At 36.7% G+C, this 27,324-nt stretch overlaps 1 protein-coding gene across 1 annotated transcript; it reads right to left on the reverse strand.

The window, feature by feature from the left end:
- Positions 1 to 264: 264 nt before the first annotated feature.
- Positions 265 to 27,324, reverse strand: LOC137408568 (tachykinin-like peptides receptor 86C). The gene is made up of 3 exons (XM_068095144.1): positions 26,496 to 27,324; positions 14,402 to 14,605; positions 265 to 758 (listed from the first exon to the last, which is right to left on the reverse strand). Exons 1-3 carry the CDS (start codon positions 27,186 to 27,188, stop codon positions 615 to 617), a joined length of 1,041 nt encoding a protein of 346 aa, XP_067951245.1. The 5' UTR covers positions 27,189 to 27,324; the 3' UTR covers positions 265 to 614.

Genomic DNA, 27,324 nt, shown 5'->3' on the forward strand with positions numbered 1-27,324 from the left:
TTAAGTCTTGCTTCAATTGTACCTGTCTATGCAAACCTTTGTGAAAACAATATATGCATCTTCATGAAAGGTATGAAATGCCCATGTCGGAGTGTGCGCATGTGTTGTGATTTTATACTGTAATGTTTATATTTCGGAGTGCACAAATTTGGGTATTTTCTTTTTTGTCTGATGACATACAAGTCATAAAGGCTGCTTGACACTATTTTATATATACCAAGGCGTTCGTTAGTACATGTATAGCACTGCTGACCATCACAAAAAAAGGATTAAAGGAGTTGTATTTTCTCTAAACAAGGGCTGACAACTCTCACAATCTATCACGAGTTGATGAGAATCACTGAGTGAAAGACTATTATCATGGGTTGAGCGCAAAATTGTTGTAACTTCAAGTAGCACGAAAGAGAATTTACAACAATTTTGCGCTCAGCCCCTGATATCATAGATACGGTGTATAGAGCTGTAAATCATGTATTTTAAATAAATTTGTTCGCATCTATATGAACTTGGTTCCATCTATGGCAGTCACAAGCATTTGGGAAGCAATGAGCTTAATCGATTGTATCTGAAGGAGTGCTAATTTTTATTTACAGATATTTTTGTTCGAGGTTTGTCTAAAGGGACTTAGTTCCTTGTCTGCTTGTAGGTCTGGCAGATACAAGCTCACTCAGTGTAGACAGTCTACTTCTGGTGTCTGTTGAAATGGCTGATGGTCTTTTTTGCTTCTTTATTCCTAGTAACTCCTGTTTCATGTCCATCTACAAAGAATAATTTCACACTAGCTGAGATGTTGGTCAAGTCTACGCAAAAAGAATTCCAACTGAAGCATCGTAGACTTTATAATTGCAATAATTATTAATAGTAATAATAATAATAATTGTTGGTAATAATAATAAGGCTGACCAAACTAAAGTTCGCAAGAAGGAAATCTCAAAAGAGCAATTTGCTGCACTACTGGGATCAGCTAGAATACTCTGAAAGGTTTTGGATTTCCCAAGTTAGTTTTTTTGACCTGAGTTTTTAAAGAGTGTACCAACACCAGCTTAACATCATGCTGTGCCAACAAACAACAATAATTAATAATAATTATTTGATTAATCTTTTAAGTTAATTATTAATTAATTAATAAATAATAGATAGTAATAATTTTGATAACGGTAGATAGTTGATGCATAAATATATATGCATGATTATATACCTCCACTCCTCGTGATTATATACTTCTACCCCTCAGAATTATATACCTCCACCCCTCATGATTATATACCTCCACCCCTCATCATTTTATACCTCCACTCCTCATGATTATATGTCTCCCCTCTCATGATTATATGCCTCCACCCCTCATGATTATATAACTCATGATTATATACCTCCACCCCTCTTAATTATATACCTCCACCCCTCATGATTATATACCTCCACCCCTTATGATTATATATCTCCACCCCTCATGATTATATATCTCCACTCCTCATGATTATATACCTCCACCCCTCATGATTATATACCTCCACCCCTCATGATTATATATCTCCACCCCTCATGATTATATACCTCCACCCCTCATGATTATATACCTCATGATTATATATAGGTGTAATGCATCTGACACAAAGCGGAAACTGTGCTCAGAATGGGCTGTAAACATGTTTTCTATTGGCTCAACGCAGACAGGGCATTAGTTCTTTCCGTTAAAGCACAGACAAATCCGGCTCACCTTGTAATCAGATCTGGCCCATAAGCTAATTTTACATTATTGTCAATTGTGGTCCATTGATATGAAGCGCTGATGACATAATACTGCACATAACTCCATATTCCATAATGCAATGCTTCAGCTGCCTTGCTGCATAGGCAGCAAGGCACTCTTCTTAACCTACTTCTTGACCTCTTTTTGACCTACTTCTGGGGTCAATTTAACCTGAAGTTTGTTTCAGAATGATAATTCTGTCTGTTTTTATCCATTTTTTTGTTCCAAAAACATTTAGTTTTAGTGTGCTCAATAAATGTTTATCCTGTTCGGCCCGCGACCTAGATTGTGTTTTGAGTTTTGGCCTCTTGTACAATTGAGTTTGACATCTCTGCCGGATTAGCTAATCAATTACTTAGTCACTAAGCAGCAATTTTTTGTGCAATGCCTGCTAAAGCTGTGGTTTTTGGCCATACTCAAAAACTGCTGAGTCATTCCACACAAGTCAGCTTGTGGTACTCACTGAGTCAAGTACCATATCTACGCAATACTTCTGACCCCTAATACTTTTATAATAAGATTATATATTCACAGCTTCATACTTCATCAAACGATAATCATTTTATGTTTCTAATAGGTCAAGGTTGGTTTTTGTGAGTTTGAACTTTATAAGATGAGTATTTGGAAATTGAGCGGCTGGCGGTTAAGCAATTATCCTAATGTGTAGCTAAAGGTTTGATGCATCATGACAACAACTACAGCTCGGATGCTTTCCGCTTTAAAGATTATTGTAGTTAATCATCAAAGTTGACACATGTTGCTATGAGAACCCTTTGACTTACTTGAACAAATGACACATATGTATAAGTGAAACCTTGATTCTTAATTTGCCCTAAAATCTATTACGACGATTTTTATAAAACAATTTAATTACATTGCATCAACTTTCCTTTGAAACCAGCTTATATTGTGTTGCGTATCCAAATAAACTACCCAAGCTCGTTATTCATATTTTTCTGCTTAAAACTCTCTTTATTGTCTGAGGCTTGAAGAGAAAATGTTATGATCACAGAGATAAGAGAAAATGCTATCGATCACATCAGCGGAACAGCGGTAAGCCAATGAATCAACCAATTAGTCGCTAGTGAATTTATCAAGACACCTTTACCATTAAAAATGAATTTACACAAAATTCTCATTGCTCTGGAGTTTTTTTATGTTGCACTTTTTAATTAAATGGTTTTTAATTTAAGGAAAGCATCCAAATTTTTTTAATAAAATGCAACTTTGAGTGCTTTTAGTAAAGATGAACTTACACAAAATTTTAGTAGAGTTTATCAAAAAGCATCCGTAGTTTTTCCATCATTTAAGAATTTTTTTGATGTTTGAGAAGATCTGACTGTCAGAATGTTTCAAGATTAAAATTAATAAAATTTGATCGCGGTTAAAACACTCAGATCAAGCGTAAGGTTGATGGTGGCATCTATAGTTACAAAGAGACCAATAACACCTAACAACTGGTGATGTCGTTGCTTCTGAGGGTTTTAATCGCGATGAAGTTTTGTGGATTTCAACCTTGAAACATCCTGACCATCAGAGCTAAATCATCTTTGAATATTAGGCACTACTTATTCACATGAATATGCTCATGTTCACCAGTAGAGTCGACCCCGATGAAATCACTAGATATTTCTCCAGTCTGCTTTAGCCTTCACAAGACTGGGCCAGATGTCCAGCAGCGACCATGATTTCATGACGATAATCAGTTTGGTTTCCTGAACTGGTTGTTTTATAATAATAGATCTGTGCTAGCCGAGGTGCTTGTTTCAAGATGTTATCTGTCTAATATCCTAGATATCCTAATATCTAGATCAAGCGTAAGGTTGATGATGGCATCTATAGTTGCAGAGACCAACAGAATAGAGATGAGTTAAGTTGCAACTTCAACACAATAGCTGATATTAACTATAGCAACTAGTGATGTCATTTTTCTTTTGAGCGTTTTAATCGTGATGAAGTTTTAACCATTTTAATCTTGAATCTTCCAGGCAGTCAGATAACTTCAAACATCAAAAACTATTGCAAAAGATAGAAAGCGACAGTTGGTTTTTGATAAAACCTACTAAAGTTTTGAGTAAGTTTATTTTCCACCATGTAGATATTAGTAATTATTTTTCCATGAAAGTTCTGGTGGTCTTTTAGGAAGTTTTTAGGAGTTATTAAGTACAATAGTTGTAAAATGAGACCAAAATATCACATGTGTGACTGAGTTCAGACACAAAGCACCTACGCCAAATGGTCAGTGAATACGATAAGCTATGACACATATCCGGGTGAAGTGCAAGACCGTGGCCTCTCATGATAAAGTAGCAAGGATTAGTAACTATGGAAAGCACAGAGTAACCACATAATTAAGCTAGTAGAAAATAGAACATTAGTGAATAATAAAGTGTTTTAATGAAATAAATAGCGTCGTCTCATTGAAGTAACCGCTAATAAGTGAGTGGGCATGCACCGGTGTATACAAATGCAAAAAACCAAGTGTTAGCTTTTCATAATTGGAACAAGTTTAAAGAGTTTTGCGCGCTTCCTTAGTATACAAATACACCCCCTTAATATGTGCTAAAAACTAAAGTTTAAGTTACAGGTTGACTTACAACAAAATTCACATTACAGGTATTTGATATCAAAAGTTTTACCGTGTATTACTCTGTTGTGTTGTAGGTGCAAAATATATGGGAATTGATTAAAAGCTCTTAAAAGCTAAAAAACGAACAGTTAATCGCAGCCATCATGAGACCGCCGTAGTTTGGATTCTCTTTCCAAAACGGCTCTAATGGGATGTAGTTGTTACAGGATGGTTTCTGTTTACACTTTCATGCAACCTCATTCGTCGAAATATTTTCACAAATATACTTCACGCATTCAACAAAACCATGTCTATTGTTCTTATGCGTCTATTTTATCGTCATTGTAATGCTCTCACTTTTAGCACTGATATCTTATAACCTACCGTAAAAAATCGTTAAACTTTTTAACCTTAGCTCGAAGGAGTACATATCATTGTCTGATAATCATGAGGAGCCTGTTGGTCACCTGTGATAATCGAAAAGTGCTGCAGAAATTATTTGCGAAGTATTGGGTCACATGATCAGATTACGACTTGACGATTAGACCAAGCCGAAACAAAACTGTAAAGTAGCGAGCATCTATATTTGATACGGGGTCTTTGGTAAAACCCGAAGTGTTTGTCATAAACTAGTGCTACGATAAGCTTATATTGAACTTTTTATTGGTTTTTCAATACACGTGAGAACATCACGTGACAAACAATAACCAAACTGTAATGACAACGTCAGAGAAATAAAGAGATTCCAATCTATGGCGGCTTTTTGTTTTTGAGCTTTTAAGAGCGTGTAATCACATTTTCACATATTTGGCACCTACAACACAACAGAGTAAGACATGGTGAATCTTTTGATACCAAATAACTGTTATGTGAATTTTGTTGCAAGTCAACCTTCAAAGTAGAAAGATACCTCTTAAAGATTGACCTAAAACTAAATTATAAGTTCAAAATACAAAGTGAATACTTTGTTAACATTAGTTACTGTTGCAAGTAAGTTGTTCATTTTATGGTCAGCTTGTTACACTTGTGCTGTCTTTCTGGCTAACATCCAAATCACACCTTCCAAAAAAATTATATTTACTGATTTTAGCTTGCAAAACAGGTTTTTTGTAAAGTTCTCAGTGACAGGCCCAATATTATTTATTAAATATCAACTCGGTAGTTAATAATACTTTGTGGGTTGTGCATGCAATTTTCATGCATTTATTATTCAGCATATGTGGGTCATACTAAGATGTTTAATAGTTGAGTCAGTGCATGGTTTGCACTTTATCAACCGCATGGGTACACAAGCTGACATTCTAGGCCTTTGATGTTCAGCCAACTTCATTATACTGGCTCGTCAGCATCCACTCAGGCTGATCTCTTAGTTATGATGTTTACTCATTTACTATTTTTTCTGTAATGTTTTTGTGGGTTGTATAAAAGGTAATCGAATTGCTCGTACAAAGCTATTTTTGCTACATAGTATAAGCAAATGTGAGAAAATCTTCTCGCTATGGCGAAGTTATCATCGCTGGTATTCTTCAGTTGGCAAAAGATTCTCCTGGCGACTGCAGAATTAGCCCTTGAGGCCTTCAACTTTTTGCTACAAAAATCTTTTGCTTGTGATAGAATTAACTAATGTCAAAAAGTTTATACTGACTAACACGCGGTATTTTTGCTGTTAAAATGAGAGTTTTTACCATAAAGCTTTTATCTAAAGTTATTTTGGAATCAGCTAAAAATTTTGCTCAAGCGCCAATGTTTTGAAAACCAATTTGGTATTTCTGGAGTTTAGTCAATGTAAAATAAAAACTCTATCGTTTTCGTATTTTAACCAAAACGAAGAACACTATTGTATAATATAAAGATATAGTCATCAGAAATATTTGAGGCTCAAATTGAAGAAATTCACTGGCAGAAATATGTTTAGGTCATTGTAGTGTCTTAGTTCCCACACATTGTATGTTTTCATTAGCATGCCGAGAAAACCATTATGTTGGTCATTATGTTTAGTCAGCCTATTTACCTTGGTTGCATTATTGTCTCATCAAGTTTTATGGCACATTGTATGCCTTGGATATATGGACATAATACAGTTCTTGTATAGACAGCAACCAAGCAAGTGCCTCTCTAGTTCTGACTATCATGCACAATATTGGCGACGACGATTAAACTAACGCTTTGATTAAACCATTGGATTACACACCGCTGATCTGCGATAGAGACCGTTTACTGACCATGGCTATGGCAGGGCTTCCAGCATTTTCAGAGGGAGAGGTGGATGGTTATGTAGAAAGGCTAAACAGTTATTTCATTGTCAGCAAGACTAAAGATGAACACAAAGTGCATGTGTTGGTCGCGGGTCTACCTGCAGGCACGTATGGTGTGCTGAGGGACTTGTGCAGTCCAAGAATGCCTAGTGAGATGGCTTTCGATGAACTGACAAAACTTCTCAAAGATCATTACGGAGGCTCTACAAATCCTATATTAGAGCGCCAAAAGTTTAGGCAAGTGGAGAGGAGGCCAGATGAGAAGGTAAATGAATACGTAGTAAGGCTAAGAAAAGCAGCGAGAGGGTGTGACTTTAAAACAAATCTCAGCGAAAACCTTGTCGAACAGTTTCGAAGAGGTATCAACCATTCTCACATTGCTTCATGTCTTGTTAGAATACCTAATGATAAACAGTTTGACTTAGACACAGTGCTTAAGATGGCTGTAGAGGCAGAGTTGTATGCTGATGGTAGCAGTGGCACAGCGAGTAAAGACAAAACCGAAGTCCTATCTGATGGTATACACAGGATTGGTAACACAACCAATCGTCAGCCTCGACAGGGTAAAGACAAAGATGTCATCTGCTTCCGGTGCAACCGCAGAGGCCATATTGGAAGTGACCCATCCTGTCAGGCTCGAGGTAGAACTTGTAACACTTGTAAAAGACGAGGGCATTTCTCGGGCTCGAAATACTGTACAAACAGCTCATCAACACAGAAAGTATGTACAGTTGGTAGTGAGGAGACAACTCCAACCGAACGTAGCAATACTCAATTTCAGGAGAATCAACTATTTACAATTGGTGAGGCATCAACGTCGACAAAGTGTAGCCAACAAATAGCTGGAGTTTCAAGTGGCATGCCAAAAGTACAACTGTCTGTAGCCGGAAAGACTGTGACATTTTTGATCGATTCAGGAGCTTGCGCCAACATCATAGACATTAAGACATACGATCGGATACACAAGGATGCAACACTGATTCCTACTAGCCGTGAACTGTTTGCTTATGGAAGTAACACCAGGCTAGACCTCAAGGGAGAAATAAACACTAATGTTGCATGTGCTGCTAATGGTAGAGTAGTGAGTACAAAACTATATGTATTTAGCAATGCTACCATGTGTTTATTGAGCTATGAAACTGCTAGAGATTTAGGTATTTTGTCTATCAATGAAAATGTTGTATATGCTGTTAGTGGTTGTCACAAAGATATAGTAGATAGATTCCCCAAGGTTTTTGAGGGTGTAGGGAAATTAAAGGATGTTTCTGTAAAGTTTCATGTAGACCATAGTGTGCCTCCTGTAGCACAGCCTGTACGTAGGTTACCTTTCGGATATAGAGAAAAGGTTAAACAGAATTTAGACAATTTGTTAGCCAATGACATCATTGAGCCAGTGGAGGGGGTGGGTACTTCTTGGGTGAGCCCACTTGTATGTGTGATGAAAGACTCTGGTGAGATTAGGCAAACCATTGACATGCGTCTGGCAAATAAGGCCATCCTTCGTGAAAGACACCCTGTCCCTACTGTTAAGGAAATGCTTGCTGGGTTAGAGGGTGCGAAAGTGTTTTCTAAGCTAGATCTCAATCAAGGTTTCCACCAAGTTGAGCTTGACCCTAACTCACGTGACATAACAACATTCATTACTCCATTTGGTCTTTTTAGATATAAACGTCTAATACAAGGTGCAAATGCTAGCCCTGAGATATTTCAGCATGTAATAAGGCAGACACTGGTAGGTTTGGAAGGGGTGCAAAACTTAGCAGATGATATCATTCTATATGGGTCTAGCGCTGAAGAGCATGATAGACGACTGCACAGCCTGCTTTGTAGGTTAGAACAAGTAGGACTGACACTGAATGGAAAGAAATGTGCTTTTCGAATGTCTTCTATTAGATTTCTAGGGTTCATTGTTTCAGCTGCAGGTATCTCTGCAGACCCTAGTAAAGTTGAGTCTATAGTCAACTTTAGGCGACCAGATAATGTGACAGACTGTAGGAGTTTTCTTGGCTTGGTAAATTTTGTGGGCAGATTTTTGCCAAATCTTGCTACAATTTCTGAACCACTACGACGCATAACACACAAAGACCAGGCCTTCAAATGGACCAATGAACAACAAAAGGCATTTGAGCTCATCAAAAATGCAATGTCACAAGCACAAACATTAGCACACTTTGACCCCCAAGCTGCTACTCGAGTTGTAGCAGATGCAAGTCCCTATGGTCTCGGTGCTATCCTTATTCAGACACAAGGTGCCTCTGAGAGGATAGTTAGTTACGGTCATAGAAGCCTCTCTGCAGTAGAAAGGAAATATAGTCAAACGGAGAAAGAGGCCTTAGCATTGGTGTGGGCATGTGAACATTTTATGCTGTATTTGTTAGGCACTGAGTTTGAGCTAGTGACTGACCATAAGCCTCTTGACTTTATTTTTAATAGTGCATCGAGTAAACCAACACCTAGAATTGAGCGGTGGGCACTAAGGCTGCAGTCATTTAGGTATAAGGTAGTCCACAAACCAGGAAAATGTAATCTTGCCGACCCCCTGTCTAGACTGAGTATCTCAACCAATGCAGAGTACATGGGGAAGCAAAGCATAGCCTCAGTTGTAGCCGAACAATACATAAACATAATCGCTAGGGAGTCTGTACCATGTGCTCTAACATGGAGTGAAATTGCCTCAGCGACTAAGGACTGTCTAGAGATACAGTCAGTTATTAGAGCTGTTGAGCGGAGTGATTTTAAGAGTTGTGCGCTCTCCTATCAGAGTATCAAAGAAGAGCTGAGTGTGTGTGATGGTGTGCTACTACGTAATAACAAGATTGTTGTGCCGCTAAGCCTTAGACCTAGGTGTGTTGAACTAGCTCATGAGGGCCACCAAGGCATAGTGAAGTCAAAACAAAGACTGAGATCCAAACTGTGGTGGCCTAAAATGGATTATGAGGCAGAAAAGTTCTGCAGAAAATGCATGGACTGTGTAAAAGTGTCCGCCCCAGATCCTCCAGAACCTATGTCAATGAGCAAGTTTCCTAGCAAGCCATGGCAGCAGCTAAGTTGTGACCTCTTAGGCCCATTACCTGATGGAAGGTCAGTGATTGCTGTTATTGATTACTACAGCAAATACTTTGAGTGCGCATTCCTTAGATCCACTACTGCAGACAAAGTTATCGAGTTCTTAGATACAGTATTTTCAAGGTTCGGGTTCCCTGACAGCCTTAGAACAGACAATGGCCCACAGTTTGTGTCAGATGTCTTGCAGAAGTATATGCATGACTGTGGAATTCGGTGGGTGTCTACAACACCTCTGTGGCCCCAGGCCAACGGTGAAATAGAAAGGACCAATAGAACACTACTGAAAACTTTAAAAATTGCAAAATTGAACAACCTTGATATGTCAGTTGAGCTGCGAAAGTTTCTCATGGCATACCGCTCAACACCCCACTCGTCTACAGGTGTTGCACCTTATACACTGCTGTTTGGTAGAGACATGAAAACAAAGCTGCCTTCCGTGCAGACTACTAGTGCTGACATTGACAGGACATTACACGATAAAGCAGCAGATAATGATGCATTGAAAAAGTTGTCATCTAAGCTCAATGTGGAAGGAAAAAATGGGGCAGTCGAAAACCAAATCACAGTAGGTGACAGTGTCTATCTAAAACAACCAAAACAAAGCAAACTAGATGCAAACTTTGGTAATGAAAAGTTCTACGTCACAGGAAGGGTAGGGTCAGAAATTGTATGTGAGAATGCTGAAAGTGGTAGTGTAGTGAGACGAAATGTGTCTTTTGCGAAGCGATGTGTAGAATCTAACGATCACAACTGCGCCCAGTCTGGCCAGTCTGAATCCCATGGGGGTGGGTTTGCTGGGAAGTGCACTCAAACCCAACCACTGGTTCAAAGGTCAAGGGCTCCACCTCTTAGGTTTGGCAATCCTGTATCACACTGAGGCTCATGTAGTAGTAGTGCTTATAAACACAGTTATACATTTATATCTTCATATTTTAGCTTAGGTGTGCCGCAATTAGATTTAGCTGATGCTTACTTGACATTTATGGTGAATGGTTTTTTTCAATGCTGTATATCAAAATTTAAATTAGCCAGTTGAGTGAAATTAAATGCTATTACATTTACCGGGTTTATTTTCCAAAGAAGGAAAGGATTGTAGTGTCTTAGTTCCCACACATTGTATGTTTTCATTAGCATGCCGAGAAAACCATTATGTTGGTCATTATGTTTAGTCAGCCTATTTACCTTGGTTGCATTATTGTCTCATCAAGTTTTATGGCACATTGTATGCCTTGGATATATGGACATAATACAGTTCTTGTATAGACAGCAACCAAGCAAGTGCCTCTCTAGTTCTGACTATCATGCACAATAGTCATGGGTTCTTATTTACCTTTTCATCCATCCTAAAAAGAAATTGAAAAATTCAAAAACCATAATATTACCCTGTGATTTGTGATTAAAAAAATAACTGACCAGTTCTTTGGGAAATAATAACCCAATATCCTAAAATTATTGTAGGCAAATTTTTTGGTAGATCAGTTTACTCTGTAGCCTGTGATTAATGTTTCAGTATAGGTAGTAAGGCGAGGCACTATAAAGGCTTTCCGGAAGAAGGAACGATATACGTGAACCATTATAAATGCTCTCTCTGGCACAAGAGTTGATGAGCTTTCAGCCTGCTGGACATACAAGTAATGTCAACGCCATCAATTTATGTTTGTCTATTATAAAGCTGTCCAACACCGGCTTGCTTCATTACTTCTACTACCCAAATCTTTTTAGTTAGTAGATGATATTTTCCATATCAACGATCAAATCAAAAATCCTTTTAAATAAGTTCTATTACAATGTCAGCCACAGTCGCGTCGCTGCGTCGCTATATGCGGCGCTTTACGTAGCTTCAGCAATCCACTAGATCGACTCATGTCCGATTTTAGCAAATATTTCCACAATTTATCATAATACCCAAAAATTTCTGAAAATGTTTCATTATTTATGTAAAGATTATATTTTTGAGAGAAATTTTGTTTTTGATTTGAGTTTTTGCAAGCTTTAGTCAGATTGTTCAAAATAGATACATTTGTTGGAATTGTCAAGCCTCTTCATATGAAGCTAATTAATTGCAAGACTTTTTTCTTAGACGAAAACCATTGCATCTTCAATTAAAAAAATACATCATACATTCTAATTGGATTAATTCATTTTACAATCCTAAAACCTATGATAGCTTGTTAATAAATATATTAATACAAATTCAATAACTAAAATAGTTAAAGGTACAAGTTTATGAAAAAAATTAATAATCAATCAAAAGGTGTTCTTATTGTTAATTTAGCTAGGAGGCACATGAATAGAAGCGTAGGTTTTGCAATGTTTAGGTTTGATGTTGGAGATAAAGATGGGGGAGATAACCTACTATAACTAACTACAACACAAAGTTTAAACTGATAGCATAGATTTTTACTATTTATTTATCATTTATTTTGTATCTATTGTATCAAATATCTGCTTGAATTCTTTGTTATGGCATTTGTATGTAAAAGTATCATTGTACAGTCCTTGAATGTTTCATTTTTAGTATACTTTTTCAAATCAAACGAAGAGCACAATGGTACAGTGTATATCATTATATGCCTATTCGTGTAGTCAATATATTGTGCATTGTTAGTAGCTAACACTCTCCAGTTGATAAACCTATTTGGTTTTATGCATTTAATTTACAGCAATGTACCTAATCTGACTGTTTTATATAGTCTGTTTAGATCAGTCAAGCAGTATATGAATTCTACTAAATATCTGTACCAGTACTAGTACCAGTACTAGTAATTACTAGTACCAGTACTAGTACCAGTACTGGTACTAGTGCTAGTACTAGTACTAGTACTGTACTAGTACTAGTACTAGTACTAGTACTAGTACTAGTACTGTACTAGTACTAGTACTGTACTAGTACTATTACAGTACTGGTACTAGTACAGTACCAGTACTAGTACCAGTACGAGTACTGTACTAGTACTAGTACTAGTACAGTACTGGTACTAGTACAGTACCAGTACTAGTACATTACCAGTACTAGTACTACTACTGTACTAGTACTGTACTAGTACTGTACTAGTACTGTACTAGTACTGTACTAGTACTGTACTAGTACTGTACTAGTACTGTACTAGTACTGTACTAGTACTGGTACTGTACTATAGTATAGCCTTGCTCATTTATTTATAAGGCGCAAATATTTTTATATGACTGATTTTCTGGTAGCCAAATGACCAAATAGAAAATAACCACACATTCACTCCTATCCTTGTGCGGGATGATGTGAGTTTGGAATTTTGCACAAGTTGAGTTATTGTGTGATGAGTGCTTCAATGGTCTAACGCAGGTGCTGTGTTAAAAAGATAAGAAATTCGTAACTGCACAATTTGATTAGTCAGAAAAGCCATATTGGTGACACTGTTGGAAAATGTCTATGACAAAAGGTCTGCAGGAGTATATAGCGAGATGTGTTTTGAGCCCCTGAAGTCGTCTCACACACAGGAGAGGAACAGAATCGAATCTCAAATATTTTGCTTCCTTTAGCACGACTGCCTTTACCTGGGCTCACGAATTCTTTGTTTTTAAAACTTTCAATTCTTAATCAGCGACAGCTGTTGAGAAATATGGAAGGATTATGTTCAGATCCACAGTTTTCCTTGAGGGCTAATACTCTAAGGAATTAGGAACAAAGGTGCAACAGACGTGTTAGTAGCGTGACTTGCAAAAGCTATTGTTGTTTTTAGTTTTTTGCATGTAGCATAAGCGCACCTCTGCCATGATTCATACAGATCACACGTTTTAAGCAGTGGATATTCAGCTAGCCGCTAGCGTACAGCAACTAGCATATAGCAACTATCATATAGCTAGCTAGCAACTAGAGTACAGCAACTAGCGTACAGCAACTAGCATACAGCAACTAGCATATAGCAACTATCGTATAGAAACTAGTGTATAGCAACTAGTTACTAGTGTATAGCAACTAGCGTATAGCAACTAGTGTATAGCAACTAGCGTATAGTAGATAGCGTATAGCAAATAGCGTATAGCAAATAGCGTATAGCAACTAGCATATAGCCACTATCGTATAGAAACTAGTTACTAGTGTATAGCAACTTTAGCGTATAGAAACTAGCATATAGCAACTAGCATATAGCAACTAGCAGATATTTGAGCTGGATCAACGGATCACTCTGAACACTTTTATATTACCATACACTTTCCAAACAAACAGTCTCTACTCAAATAATGCATTTTAATTTTAGAAGATTATGTTTTTATGATGACCAGTTATAAGAGACTTCCTACAACCAGAGGTTCTGGCTTCACTAAATTGAGAACAGTGAACAGGTTTACTGTGAAACATTTTCAACAGCATTTTTTAACAATACATTTCTGTATTAAGTGACTCAAGTACTAAAAGTCACACAAAATATCTTGCAATTCTGACTTCATGAACATTGTTGACCAGTGAACCTTTTGTAAAAAAAAACATATTACCTGAATAAAGTGCTGGCAATGCGCCAGGAGCTACAAACCGTTGATTAAAATTAATCTTTCATTAGTGAGCTACTTCTTTTGTTGTTTTTTATTCGGGTGTTTTATGCATTTAAATGAACAAAATAAATAGGCAAAACAAATCTACTAAAATTTCGTTTTTATTCTGTTTTTGTAATGTTTTCCAACTGAAAATGGCTGTCCATAAAATGGCCTCTTGCATGGCTTTGATATGGACTATTTTGAAAACTCATGACTCTTCTAGATATAAGAATAGAATTTGCTCACCTTATAATCTTTGCTGAATATAAGATAGACTAGATTGGCAGAAAAGCAGTTGGAGAGCATGAGGGTGTAGAAGATCATATTGCTGACAGTTGGCTCCCGGATAGCGGATACCTCACTTGTGAAATTAGAAATGAGACTCGGAAGCATGTAAGGTGACCAAGTTACCGTTGCCAAAATTCCCACTACTGCCAGCATTATAAGCACCTGTAATAATTTGTCACATGTCAGAAAGGAAAAGATTTTTTTTCTCATCCACTCATGCCACTTTCTTTTGGTTGTACACGCCATCAAAGAACAACAACTCTTTGGCTAGTTACTTGTAGGCAATACAGCAATACTTCAACTTACAAGTGCTCCAACGTACGAGAAACTTGAGATACGAGCTCAGTCTCGGAACGCATTAAGCTCGTAAGTCGAGGTATGACTGTAGATATGAACAAAGGACACTACGACTATTTGAATAGAGACTTTGTTATATGGGCCAACTCGAGTGAGGTCAAGGACCACAAACCCATCTCTACGCTTATGTATAAATATACTGATGGACCTGATGCATTGACTTCTCAAGAGCTGGTTACAATAAAGTGAACAAATTGCAAGAAGTAATAATTTTTCAAAATAAACTTAATAAAATCAAAACATGTTTAAACTGACTAAAAAATTTTATGGAAAAAATGAGTATGTAGTAACAAAGAGGTCATGATACAAAAGGTTTCGCCAAGAGAGTGTTTTATTGCGTGTTTGCTATAAATACTACAGTCAATGATCCTAAAACTTATACTTTCTATACTGGCAACTCCACATAATGTAAAGAATTTATTTAATTTTTTTGCTTTGTATTATGTAAAAAGTTCTATATAACGTAAAGTGTCAAATCGGTGCAAGTTCTCAAATTATATTTGAATAACAGGAATCTCAGCTAGCCTTGGAAATATCAGTTTCTCTCTTACTTCACTTGGGTGAGAAAATGACATATAAGGGTATCTCTACTATATATACTAGTAACCTGGTAGTCTAGTATTCCACGAGAGATCATCACATGTGCTGATAGTGCACATAATAAGTATGTACACAATTATTCAGAAATTCTGAAAATAATTCAGAAAATAACATATAAGGGTATTTCAAATTCGATATGGACAACAATAATCTCATAGTTAGCCTTAAAGCATCGCTTTCTTTAGGTTTTGGACTTCGAAGACAAAATGATGTACGTAGGCCTATAGCATTATCTCTATTACATATACAAGTTCCATGACATTCTAGTTCTCTTGATAGATCGTCAGATGTGTCAACAAAACAGAGAAAAGGAATAGCTGCACAATCGTTCAGATATAATCGAGTGGTACGGTGTCGGTCTACCAATCTGAACGTCACGAGTTGCAGTAACATCGAAAGGTATTTTTATCCTAACCTTGACCATCCTAGATACAGATAGACGAGGAGAAGGTACACAACGTTCTTATTATTGCGAAAATTATTTTTTGTTTTACTTCTTTGTAGACCTATAAAATATTTGTTATTAGTTTTTTTTGTAGAATAGACCTAGCTGTCTAAAATAATAAACAAATCATTGTAAATGACGTCAAAAATGTAACTAACTCAGCTAACTTGATGTATAATTACCACGATGATGAACAATAAAATACGAGAGAAAGGATAAGACAAAGGAAAAAGTTGTCGATGCAAACTAATAATACTGCTAGCTCTACCGACTAGTACGGCCAGCAAATGAAAATGCTAAGTCTAGTTTTTTTCTTTTTTGTCTGGCCAAAAGGGGAAGTTTGAAAATACCTTGAAACGGATAAGGCAATTTACACATAATTCACTGTTCGTATAACGTAAATTCCCTATAATGTAAACGTTCCTGAAATGGATTATTTATATTGTAGGAGTGTCTACTGTATGCCCTTTTCTTTTAGTAGGAGCTTTATAGGAGTTTCAATCGTAAGAGTTCATCATACTTTTACTCTCAGTTATGTTTAACTTCTCATTTGATCACCTTTGACCTTTGATAGAATGCTTGAGATTAATATGATTAATATTGAAGGAGCGAGAAAGAAGACAACTCAAAAGTCAATTAGTAGTTAGTAGGCATATCTTTGGCATACATGCGTATAAGAAAACAATTAATACCTTTACTTGAGGAAGAGTCTTACACTGTCCTGTTGGCATGGTAACGAGGCGACACGATTTCCCTGTCACACACATACACACACCAAAATAGACAAGTACATCTTATCTTAAATATACCCTTATTATTATGAAGTCATATTTAAATGGGAGTCAGTCCACCTAAAAGGTCATTGTTAATAACCGCCATATGCAGCTTAATCCTTGTGCACAGTAAGATTTATTTTAGGATATACAGCTTCGTATTCTGACAGGCAGAAAGAAAACTAATGTGATACAATTTCAAAGTTTTAAAATATATACTAAACACTGAGCCTCTAGTAGTTACGAAAACAACACCTTAAACATGGCTATGTGTCAAAAAAGAGAAAGAATTCTAACTGCTAACTACTCCAAAGAAAAAGCCTCTTTATCTCTTTGCTTTTCATAATAAACAGAGTTTCACATGATTGATCCATTCTAGGCAATAGCAAACACATTGAATAACGAGACAGGAATGTTTACTATCCTTACTATGCTAAATATAGGAAAAGTTAATGAACTTTATGGCTCCGGCAAAAATTTTTTTTAGCAGTTAAAAAATGATGACATGATGTTTGCTAAGAGACAACTAGCTAGTGTTGCATTATTTGGGCGTTTGAAAATTTCGCAATAATTTCCACCACGCCGTGACTAAACTGAATGGAATGCTAAATCAAATGTAATTTATGCTGTTCAAACATTTTACTGCTTAGTACTCAACCTAATGGCTGGCTATGCTGAGGTTCATGGGAGCCATGTGGTGTGATGATAAAGCTAAAAATGAAGGCAAACTGAAGCGATACAGCATTGCACCAGTTTTGTACATGGCATAGTTTTTATTGTTACTGCATAGCGTTATTTTTTCTTTGATCAAAATACAGTGGACCCTCGGTTCTCAAATGCTCTTCTTTGTCTCGGATCTCGAACATAAATTCGGTCCTTGACCAAACTGGAGCATTTGCTTTAGAATAAGAATAGCTTCGGAAACAGCATAGAAACATTCGTTAACAAAGGGAGAAGCAAATTAGGCTTCATAAACTCTTTACAAAAAGGAAGGAATCGTCTGGGACGCCATCCCCTCTACGGAGGAGATTGGCTAGGGAGGCAACTCCGCTAGTCGAGTTGCCCTAAATGTTGTTTAGTGTAATTTTGTTTTTATAATATTACTCATACCCTGTCTACAAGTATGCTCTTTTTGCCTCGTTTATTATCTACTGCCTGTACTGACTCTAGCTAATTACTTTACCAGTTATTATTGAGACTAGATATTGCTACCCTAGAACACTTTTATTTCGCTAGTTGGCCTACTAGTTTAGTTTCATGAGTATAGCACACAGAGTAAAATTTTGCTGCAACCTAATTTCGCGGCTCTGATGAGTGCAAAAATAGAGTGACGTGAAAATAATGCAGTGGAACAAACAGATTAGATTCCGTTTTCAGGTTTTCAGATTCCGATTCAGGTTCAGTTCGCTAGTAAAAATTTTTTTTCAATTTGGGACTAGTTTGTATTTGTAAACCGCAGATAGAAATGTGTGGGTGAGATCGATAATTCAATTTGATCGCTTGCTGCCATTAGTTTCTTGAACTATCAATGACATCTAGGTCCCTCTCGTCATGACTTTCACATGTCTTTTACACTCAAGTCCCAAGAAGAAGAAAATAGATAACAACCAACTTCACAACCAGAACAGTATAACATGGTTGGACCTGGTGAGGGTTGTTATTGTTTTTGGTTGGTAATAAAATTCATCACTACAATAATTATTATTCTATTTTATGACTTCACCTAGCAGATTTTCATCCTCATCAGTTACGAATTCGGTGACTAAACTGATATCATGTTCTTTATTTGTCTTGGCTTTTCCAAAAAAACTTGTTATCTTAATTTGCTTTGCCATGCTGCTCATTTGGTGTATTAGCTATAACAAGTTTACCAGAAATTTCCCAATGAGCCCAACCACACACTAAAATGACCTGTATTTCTAATATGACGATTTTATTGTGGATATTAATGAACAAAGCTATTTAATTTCGCGTTTTCGCTCGTTCGTTAAGATAGCTTAGTTTCGCTCATGAAATTTTCGCAAGAGGATGACTCCGCGAAAATGCGACAGTTAGATGACGCGAATACATAAGTGTCCTAGGGTATGTTATCATACCTATATTATGCGTATTCAGTTCTAATAAAGTGGTTGCTGGGATAAAAAAAGATTTCAACAGATTATGGGCCCAGAGACTTCAATACTACGTAACTGATGAATATGGCAATTAGTGATAAACGGAGTGTCGAAAGGCTTGACAGTAGTAACTGGGTAAAAATGGAAGTTTCAAATGAAACACATTTTGTTATCGAAAGGAATGTGGGGCTATGCAGATGGCAGCAAGACTCTAAGTGGCAGTGCCGATCAAACAGCCAAGGATACCTTAAAAAAAGTCACAAAAGACATTTACTCTGATATTTACGGCGATTAGCTCGTCTCATCCTTATCTTATAACATCATTAGAACGGATTAAAATTAACATAAATTTATTCTAATGGAAATAATTGTTTCAGATCTCGAATGACTCAGTTTTCAAACAATATTCTGGAACGGATTATGTTCGAGAACCGAGGTTCCACTATATAACATTGCAGGTAGCTGCACAAACATTACTGATATCATCTCACTAATAGTTATGGAGCATCCAGCAAGCAACTGATCACTTTTACACAACTGAGGTCCATGCTCTCTGGTTAATTGATTTGTCAATACAACATGCTGGCCAATAGCATCAGTATTCCCAGCCACAGTGATATCATTTGCATCAGTGTAGGAGAATAACTCTTAAGAGCACTTTCATATTTCCTATGCACATCCTAAAGAAGTGTGATGTTAAAATACCAAAAAACTATTTATCATAGAATAGGGCATGCAATAAGCATTCATCGAGTCCAGAGTTAAGCCGTAGTCACACGATGGCCGAACCGACTTGGGTTTGGTTTGGTTCGGAGGTTGTTTTACTTTGGTTCGGCTAAGCCACATTTCACACGGCATCCGAAGTCACTTCGCTTCCTAGATACCATAAGCATGGAGACAGGAGACTGTTTCATTAGTAGTTATTATGTATTTGAGCTAAATATTTCTATTGTAAACAAAAAACTTTGAGCAACAATTATTAATTATAATTACGCAGCAGATTTATCAGAAGATCGTTCAGCTGCTCAAAATAAATCACTCAATACAAAGATTTTGCCAACCCTTCCCATCGACAAAATTATATTTTTTATTAACATATGGATGTTTTTCGATGCTGAGTACATAACAAACAAAAACAATCTTTATTATAGTACTGTGGTTTTACATAAATAAACCAGTCAACGGTTCTTCATCAGAATGAGTATGACACATTACTTCTACTCTACACGAAATAAAACTACAACCATTCTTTTACATTTATGCAAAACTTAAGTGCAACATCTTACATTTATGCAACACAATCACAAGTTTGGGTGAGCCTTGTCGTAAATTGCTTCATGTTATTTATTTAAAGAAATAAAAAGATCGTCCCATTTCTTTTTTAACTTTGCTCCTGCACACCCTAAGGAGAAATGTGATGCATGCTCGCTAGAATTTCAACCAGCTAATAAGAGCAAGGGTTTGGCCATGAAATTTCGAGCAGGACCGAAATGGTTAGTTTCGGCCAGAAATGTCTTCATCCGAACAGTTTACAACCAACAGAGACATCGTTTTGCGGCGTTTAGTTCGTTTCGGCTTTCATGTGACCACCCCTTTAGGCTCTACATGTTGTCTTACACGCTGTGAGAAAGACAAGGCAATTACTTTATCAATGATCCATGAAAGGATGATTCTCACTGAGCTCCCAAGTGTTGGCGTTTTCCTCTTGGTAGCCATTCGTCGACTTCGTTTGCCGTAAGCCGATGACATCGCCAAGACAACGCGGATATGTCATCAAATATAGCAGCTGTAAAACTTTCCTAATATTTTGTCGAGCATCCGTGACAGTCTGTGCCATGTGCTCCACTTCAGTGATAGTGATTGACTGTGGCGGATTGTTCAATCTAAATTTCCATTCATGGTAGTTGCTGCGAGACTAATATACTTCATTATTTCAACAATCGCATTGTGTAATGTAAACGATCTTGCTCTGATCACGACCTGTTCGCTGATGCAAATGCGAACGGTTTGAGATAGTTTGGACAATGTTATCTCAGACAATCACCAATGCAATGTGGGGTTAACCAGTCTTAAAGAATTTAAAGAAAAAATTGTGCATCTACCCAACTCAATAGCTATATACGTGTAGCTACTGCTGAGATGTCTCAGCTTAAAAATAATAGAATATTTATAAAAAAAAACTTGTATGGCAGCTTCACCTAATATTATATATTATTATATAGATATATATATATATCATTCACTGGTTGATATTGGTCATCATATAATATCAGTTGGCCTAATCAAGGTCAAACTTACATAATTCTTTGAAAATCATGGAAGATACACAGTTGCAACCCAAATATACCATGTGCACCTTGAAGCAGTATAAATACCATTGATAAAGCATTACAACGCTTTGGCGGCTGTCGGTCAAACAATTGTTAGATGTCTTATTCCATCTGCTGTTCATTCTCAAACCGATTTATGTAAACTGCCTCAGATTTGAGACCTCTTTCTCTCCCATGCAGTTGGTCATTTCAATAATGGCTGTCTTATAGTTTGGGTTTTATCACTGAATTCCATGCAACTATGTTTTCTACCTTCTCTTGTCATCTGTCTGTGTCTAGTTTCCTCAACTTTATGTGATGCTATATTACATCCTTGTATTTCAGCCTGGGTCTGCCCTGATTCATCTTCCTAGAGTTGTGAATATATCAGATGTCTTGGTAATCTTTCATGGCTTTGTGCACATGACTCATCCATTTTAAGCTTTTTTCTATTAGGATGTCCACCATAAATGAAAGGCCAGCCCAGCTTAGGATTTCAGTGTTCTTGACCTTATCTGCCCAGATGAGATTTATCATGACTGTGTGAAGTCTCTTCACTTGCGTTTGGTAGATTGTTCAAGTTTCAGCTTAAAATAATTGGGCTGTTAAGACTACAATTATGTATACTTTACACATAGCTCGAAAGGTTAGGCGCTTGTTCCTCCACAAACGATTTTAAAGTTTTCCAAAGGATGCACTGGCAGTTCCAACTTTGTGACTATGTTCTTTACTAATTCTGACATTAGCCTAATGGATATAAAGCCATAAAAATAAACATTTCTGGCTTTTTCTACCCCTTGAGTCTACTAATACCATGATAAAAGAACGAATTGTGGTTTAAGTGGGAGAGAGTATGGGGGGGGGGGGGGGGTAAGTAGCATAGCTTCGGTTGGTTAAGCACTTCCACAAAGACACCAGAAGGCTGATACAATACCCACTTGCGCCTTCTGAGATTGAAAAGCTAACTAACCAGCTAAAAGTTTTCATATTGCAAGTTTTCATATTGCAAAATCCTAGATTCTAAAATACTAAATATGTTTGGTGCAGAGAAACCTTTATTGCAAAAAAACAAGCCTCAAGTACTACGCTCTGAAAATCTTAGCTCACACAGCCTCGTGTTTATTTCTGTTTATTAAGGCAGATGCATTTGCGGCATCTGTATATATTTTGTTTACACTTTTTCATCTGCTGTTGTTCGCTTAACCATTTGCTTATTAGTTGTATTACTATTTTTACTTCTCTTTACTTCCTAATTACTCTCTTGATAGAGTTCAAGAGTTCAGGTGTTCTCGAAAACCAGCCACTCATCTAATGCCTAAAGAAAACTGGTTCACAATATATCGCTATATGTCGGCGTTTTCTTTTTGGTGTTCATCGTCGATTATGTGAGTTGTAAATCGATTAAATCGACGAACCAACACGGATACGTAGGCAAAGTTTGCATCTGTCAAACTTTCCCCGTTATTTCGCCGCACATCGACGACCGTCGGTACAATGTGAATCATTTTTGCAGTAGTAATACGCGGTCATGGACAGCGTAATTTATTTTCGTTTATGATAGATGCTGCTAGACTAGTTTTTGATTCAAGCGCGTAAAAAAGATGTTTTTTCACGGACAATTAAAAAGAAAAATGATAACACTGTCACGAAGTATTTGCTGATGCAAACGCGAATGGTTTTGTGATAGTGTGAACATCGTTATCAGCTATGATGATCAAAGTGAACGGTGAAATTAGGTGATATAGTGGGAGCCAGCTTTTAAAAGCATTTACTTTTAAAGGCTGGTTTACAATTGATCTACCAAATGAAAAGGTAACAGAGAGAAATAACATAAATGGTTTGTTTGTTTTATGCAGCATTTCATCGAAAGGTCTCATCAAAAGGATAGTCCTACCACCTCTTTTCACCTTTTCCTGTTTAAACTAAAAATCTCACCTCTGCGCGTCAAAAACCTTTAATAGGGAATATTTAAAGGTTTAAAAAAAACTCGATAAAAATTTAAAAATTTTTTTAAAAAACTGGTGTTGTAGAGTATAAGATGAGCCATGTATGCAAAATGGAGGACACCAGGCTGTTCGAAGAAAACCTTTATTCACAACTCAGAGTTCATGATATTAGCAGGTTGCTATTGCGGTTCAAAAACACAGTAAAGTTCAACTTAAAGAGCAAAAGATATCCATTGCAAGCTGGCAATCTCTCAGCAGAAATTGAGGTCAACAGCGAAGTGTGGTTCTACAGAAGTCATTTTCTGATGCTGGAGGGCAGCTAATAATATAGTGTGTAAAAAAACTCTCGTTTTTTGATCTCTCGGTCATCATGAGATTACCATCTCATTAACCACAATATGATAGCTTGGTGGTGCTTGTCTGTATAACCTATTTATGCAGACAGCGCTGATGCTGTCTGTCAATCAAATCAACCATTTTAGTTCATTTTGTGTATGTCAGCAAAAGAGATTCGTAGTTCTTGCAGTATCATTGTACAATAAATTGTATTTATCTTTATGGTAATTTAACTATTATATAAACTTTGCTGATTTATGGTAAACCAATTTATACCTAGTTACTCTGCTGATTCGCAGTATGTCATTTTTTAGTATTTACATATTATAGACATATAGTTTGGCATACGAGAGATCAAGTCTTTGTACTGCCTTACCTGGGTGAAAGTCAAATAAGTTTGCAATTTATATTATTAGCAATCATTCATGTAACTGTCATAGCGTCTGCATAATATAGAATTTTATACATTTTATGTCTAGTGGTAGCATCTTTGACTGTCAACCATGGGGTTGGTGGTTTGAGTCCTGCTTAATGTGGATCTGACAAAAAGCTCTCAGCAAGCTTCCAACCCCAAATTGCTGGTTATTTTGAATCTAGACCATAACTTGGAGGCCCTATGTACCACACTGACATCATGACACAAAGATCCACCTCTGTCCTTGAAATTGGGCAAGTAAAATGGCTACCTGGCTGTCAGGCTGGACGTGTTGCGACATGCATTCCTTCAGTTAATCTGACAGTTCCAGAAGTGTTAGATACAGAGAACAGGGTACCTCGACTCTATCTTAATGCCTGACCCAACCATTCATCGCTAAGATGCAAATCATTGTCGATTTCGAAGGACAGCCAGAAAAAACTAGCTACAGGCTAACCTTACAGCATTGGGAATGGTTACAAATCACCATGCTTATACAAACACAGCCCAAACATCTTATGTCACTATGTAATACTTTTCTTTTAGTTTTCACGATTGGGGTTCCAAATACGCAATATGAACCTGAAGCAGTTACACTCAGTTTTTTAACCCTGTAAGGAAAGTACATGTACATATTCACTAATGTTCCATGCTACAAGTTTTTGAGCTTCTAGCTGTGGTTTTGATCCCAAGAATGAGGAGGATGTATTTACATGATACACAGGAGTGGTCGCACAACTCCCAATTGTTTGCGGCTGACGAGTTTACATGCTAAGAAAAAATTGTCGCACAACTCCGTGTTTTCTATATTAGCCTGTTGTGTTTTTAGCTACAGCGGAGCGTGTATTTTATATCGCGGCTGACACGATTAAATTGCATCTAAAGTCAAATGTCAATGTCAAAGTGTGCGGATATTTTTCTTTCAAATTCGGATTTAATATTTTTTATTTCATAGACAATATTTCTAAAACACGAGCCGTGAAAACAGAGGTGAATAGGAATGCTGTAACGGCTTCACCAATGAAGACAATGAAAATCCAACCTTCGATCGCAAAGATTTATGCAATAATACAAACATTGATGTTTACATCATACAATGTCTGATACAATGTTTCCAAAAACACCTTCCTCCTTGAATCGGAGGTTTGAATCGCTTCGAAGAATTAAATATGCGACGTCTGAAACCATTTACATGCTACGAAGATGAAAAATACGACAAAAATCCGTAGCATGTAACACTAGTGATTGATGTATGATGCTTTAATATGAGACACCACTCATCACCTGCATACAAAGGTTTGTATATATTATTCATAAGCATACCTCTTGTGCATCTCAGACTGCATGTATATTAGTCTCCCATTTAGCTAACCATTTGTTGTACAACAAAGAAATTAAATCTCTAGCCTTGCTTGACCTTTCAGTCAAAAGGAGCAATACAAATGGTCAACTATATTTACCTGTGATGCCTTTATGGGAGTTTCTTTTGACTAGTTGAAAATAAATTTGCACAAAACTTTAGTGGATTTCATCAAAGTATTTTTTTTATAATTTGCAATTGTATGTTGCAAGACTAGAATCGACAAAATTTGATTGTGGTTAAAACGATCAGATCAAGTGAAAGTGCAATTATGATGTCTATATTTGCAGCGAGATTGGCCAAATAAAAGCAAGACGCGCTTAGCACGTAATGCTGCAACTAGAACGCAATAGCCGATATCAATTATAACAACGAGAGCAACTAGAGATGTCATTTCGAATATTTTTTGTCTGAGTGTTTTAACAACGATCAAGTTTTGTCGATTTTAATCTTGAAATATCCTGGCAGTCAGATCACCTCAAACATCAAAAACCATCGCAAATGGTAAAAAAATACCGATACTTTCTGATAAAATCTTGTAAAGTTCATTTTTCAAGAGATAGGAGAAACTCAACCATACTTAATAGCATTTGAGCAAGACATAATAATTCGTAGGAACACCTTTAAAAACTAAACATTACATACAAGTTAAAACTTAGATGCTTAGATGGTAAAGAATCAGTACACACTATCTATTTTACTTAGAGCTTCATGATTTCCAAAAATCCCCAGATGGTTCGATTTTATATTGCAAATAGACGATCCGCGGTATATCGCAATATAATTACTATAAATATTATTATGTTAAAAGCCTTGTAAATTTCTGTAAATACTTTTTGTACGTTCTAGCTTAAAAGAAAACTTTTTTGTGTTTGTGATAATTAGAAACATAGATTTCATGAATGTCCGTGTGCGTTGAAGGCCATGGAATAAACTCGTTATAAAACTCGAAGGTCCGTGCATTTTAGTTCCAGTATTGCTCACTTTGAAAATTGACTGGTTTGAAATAAATCATCATTCCAAAATTAGATTATTTATACAGTTGGCGATACCTCTTTAAATGGTGGCAATTTTTAAATAGTTTACCTTAAAAATTGTCCCCAAACAACTAAATCAGCACGACCTTGGCTATATCAATAATAAATGATCACACAGATCATTTATTATTGGCCGACGTTGTGCTTTTTAACAAATAAATCTATAGTAACTCATAGAATTTGACAAAAAATATTGCGATCTTTTGTATCATTGACTTTTTAATCCCTAAAAAGATTGTACCCATGAACACGCTCAGTGCAACATTAGACAGCTTCGAAGAACTGACTGCAATGAGAATTATAGTCGATCATAAAAATATCTCATAGCACTTACATTCAGACAGTGGCAGGCGTACTTACCTGATGGTTCTTTTTTTGCCCGCTGTACATATGTCTTTCGCCAATAGTTTTTCTCCTCACAAGTTTGAAACCGATAGAAATGTAGCAGAAAAGCAATATGGCGACTGGTAAGAGAAACCTGAGGATATTAACCAACCTCCAGAGAATGTTTTTGGAAGCCTTTCTCGAGAGACACATACGAATATTACCAAACTCTGGTATGTTATGAATCGCGCTGAAGAGTATTATGTCAACGTGTAATCCGAATGAAGAAATCCAACCGATCAAAATGACAATTATAACACCTCGTCGAGAATAGGTGTGAATTTTTAATGGATAAAAGACAGCAACAAAGCGTTCTATCGCCATGGCGACGGTGCAATAAAGGCTGTTACAAAAAAACACTGTCGTAAGGAACTGGTGGAGAACACATAAAATATTACTTTGAAAGTAATTAATCGTCACAATCCCTCCTATGAACCCACTTATTGGACACAGTAAGGCGCACAGAAAATCTACTACAGCCAAATTGATTAGCTGTATTTTCATTCCTTGTCCAAATCGTTTTCCGTTGAGAATTATGGCTATAGTTACGCCGTTTGAGATGATTCCCAGCAACCCGCATAATCCATGCACCGTCAGATTAATAATATCAGTTTGAGTAACTATATGTGGTACTGTCCAAGTTGTGCTGCCGTTGAGAGTAAAGTTCATTCCTGCTTCTCAACTCATTGCAAGTCTATGGACGATACTGACAGAGTTTGGAAGATATGTTAGGAATAGTATGATCCTGATCCGAAGTTTAGCGTGCGAGTAATTGTCCTACTTTGCCAGGTATGTTTCCTGTGGA

This window comes from Watersipora subatra, chromosome 11 (genome assembly GCF_963576615.1).
Source record: "Watersipora subatra chromosome 11, tzWatSuba1.1, whole genome shotgun sequence".
Lineage (NCBI taxonomy): Eukaryota > Metazoa > Bryozoa > Gymnolaemata > Cheilostomatida > Watersiporidae > Watersipora > Watersipora subatra.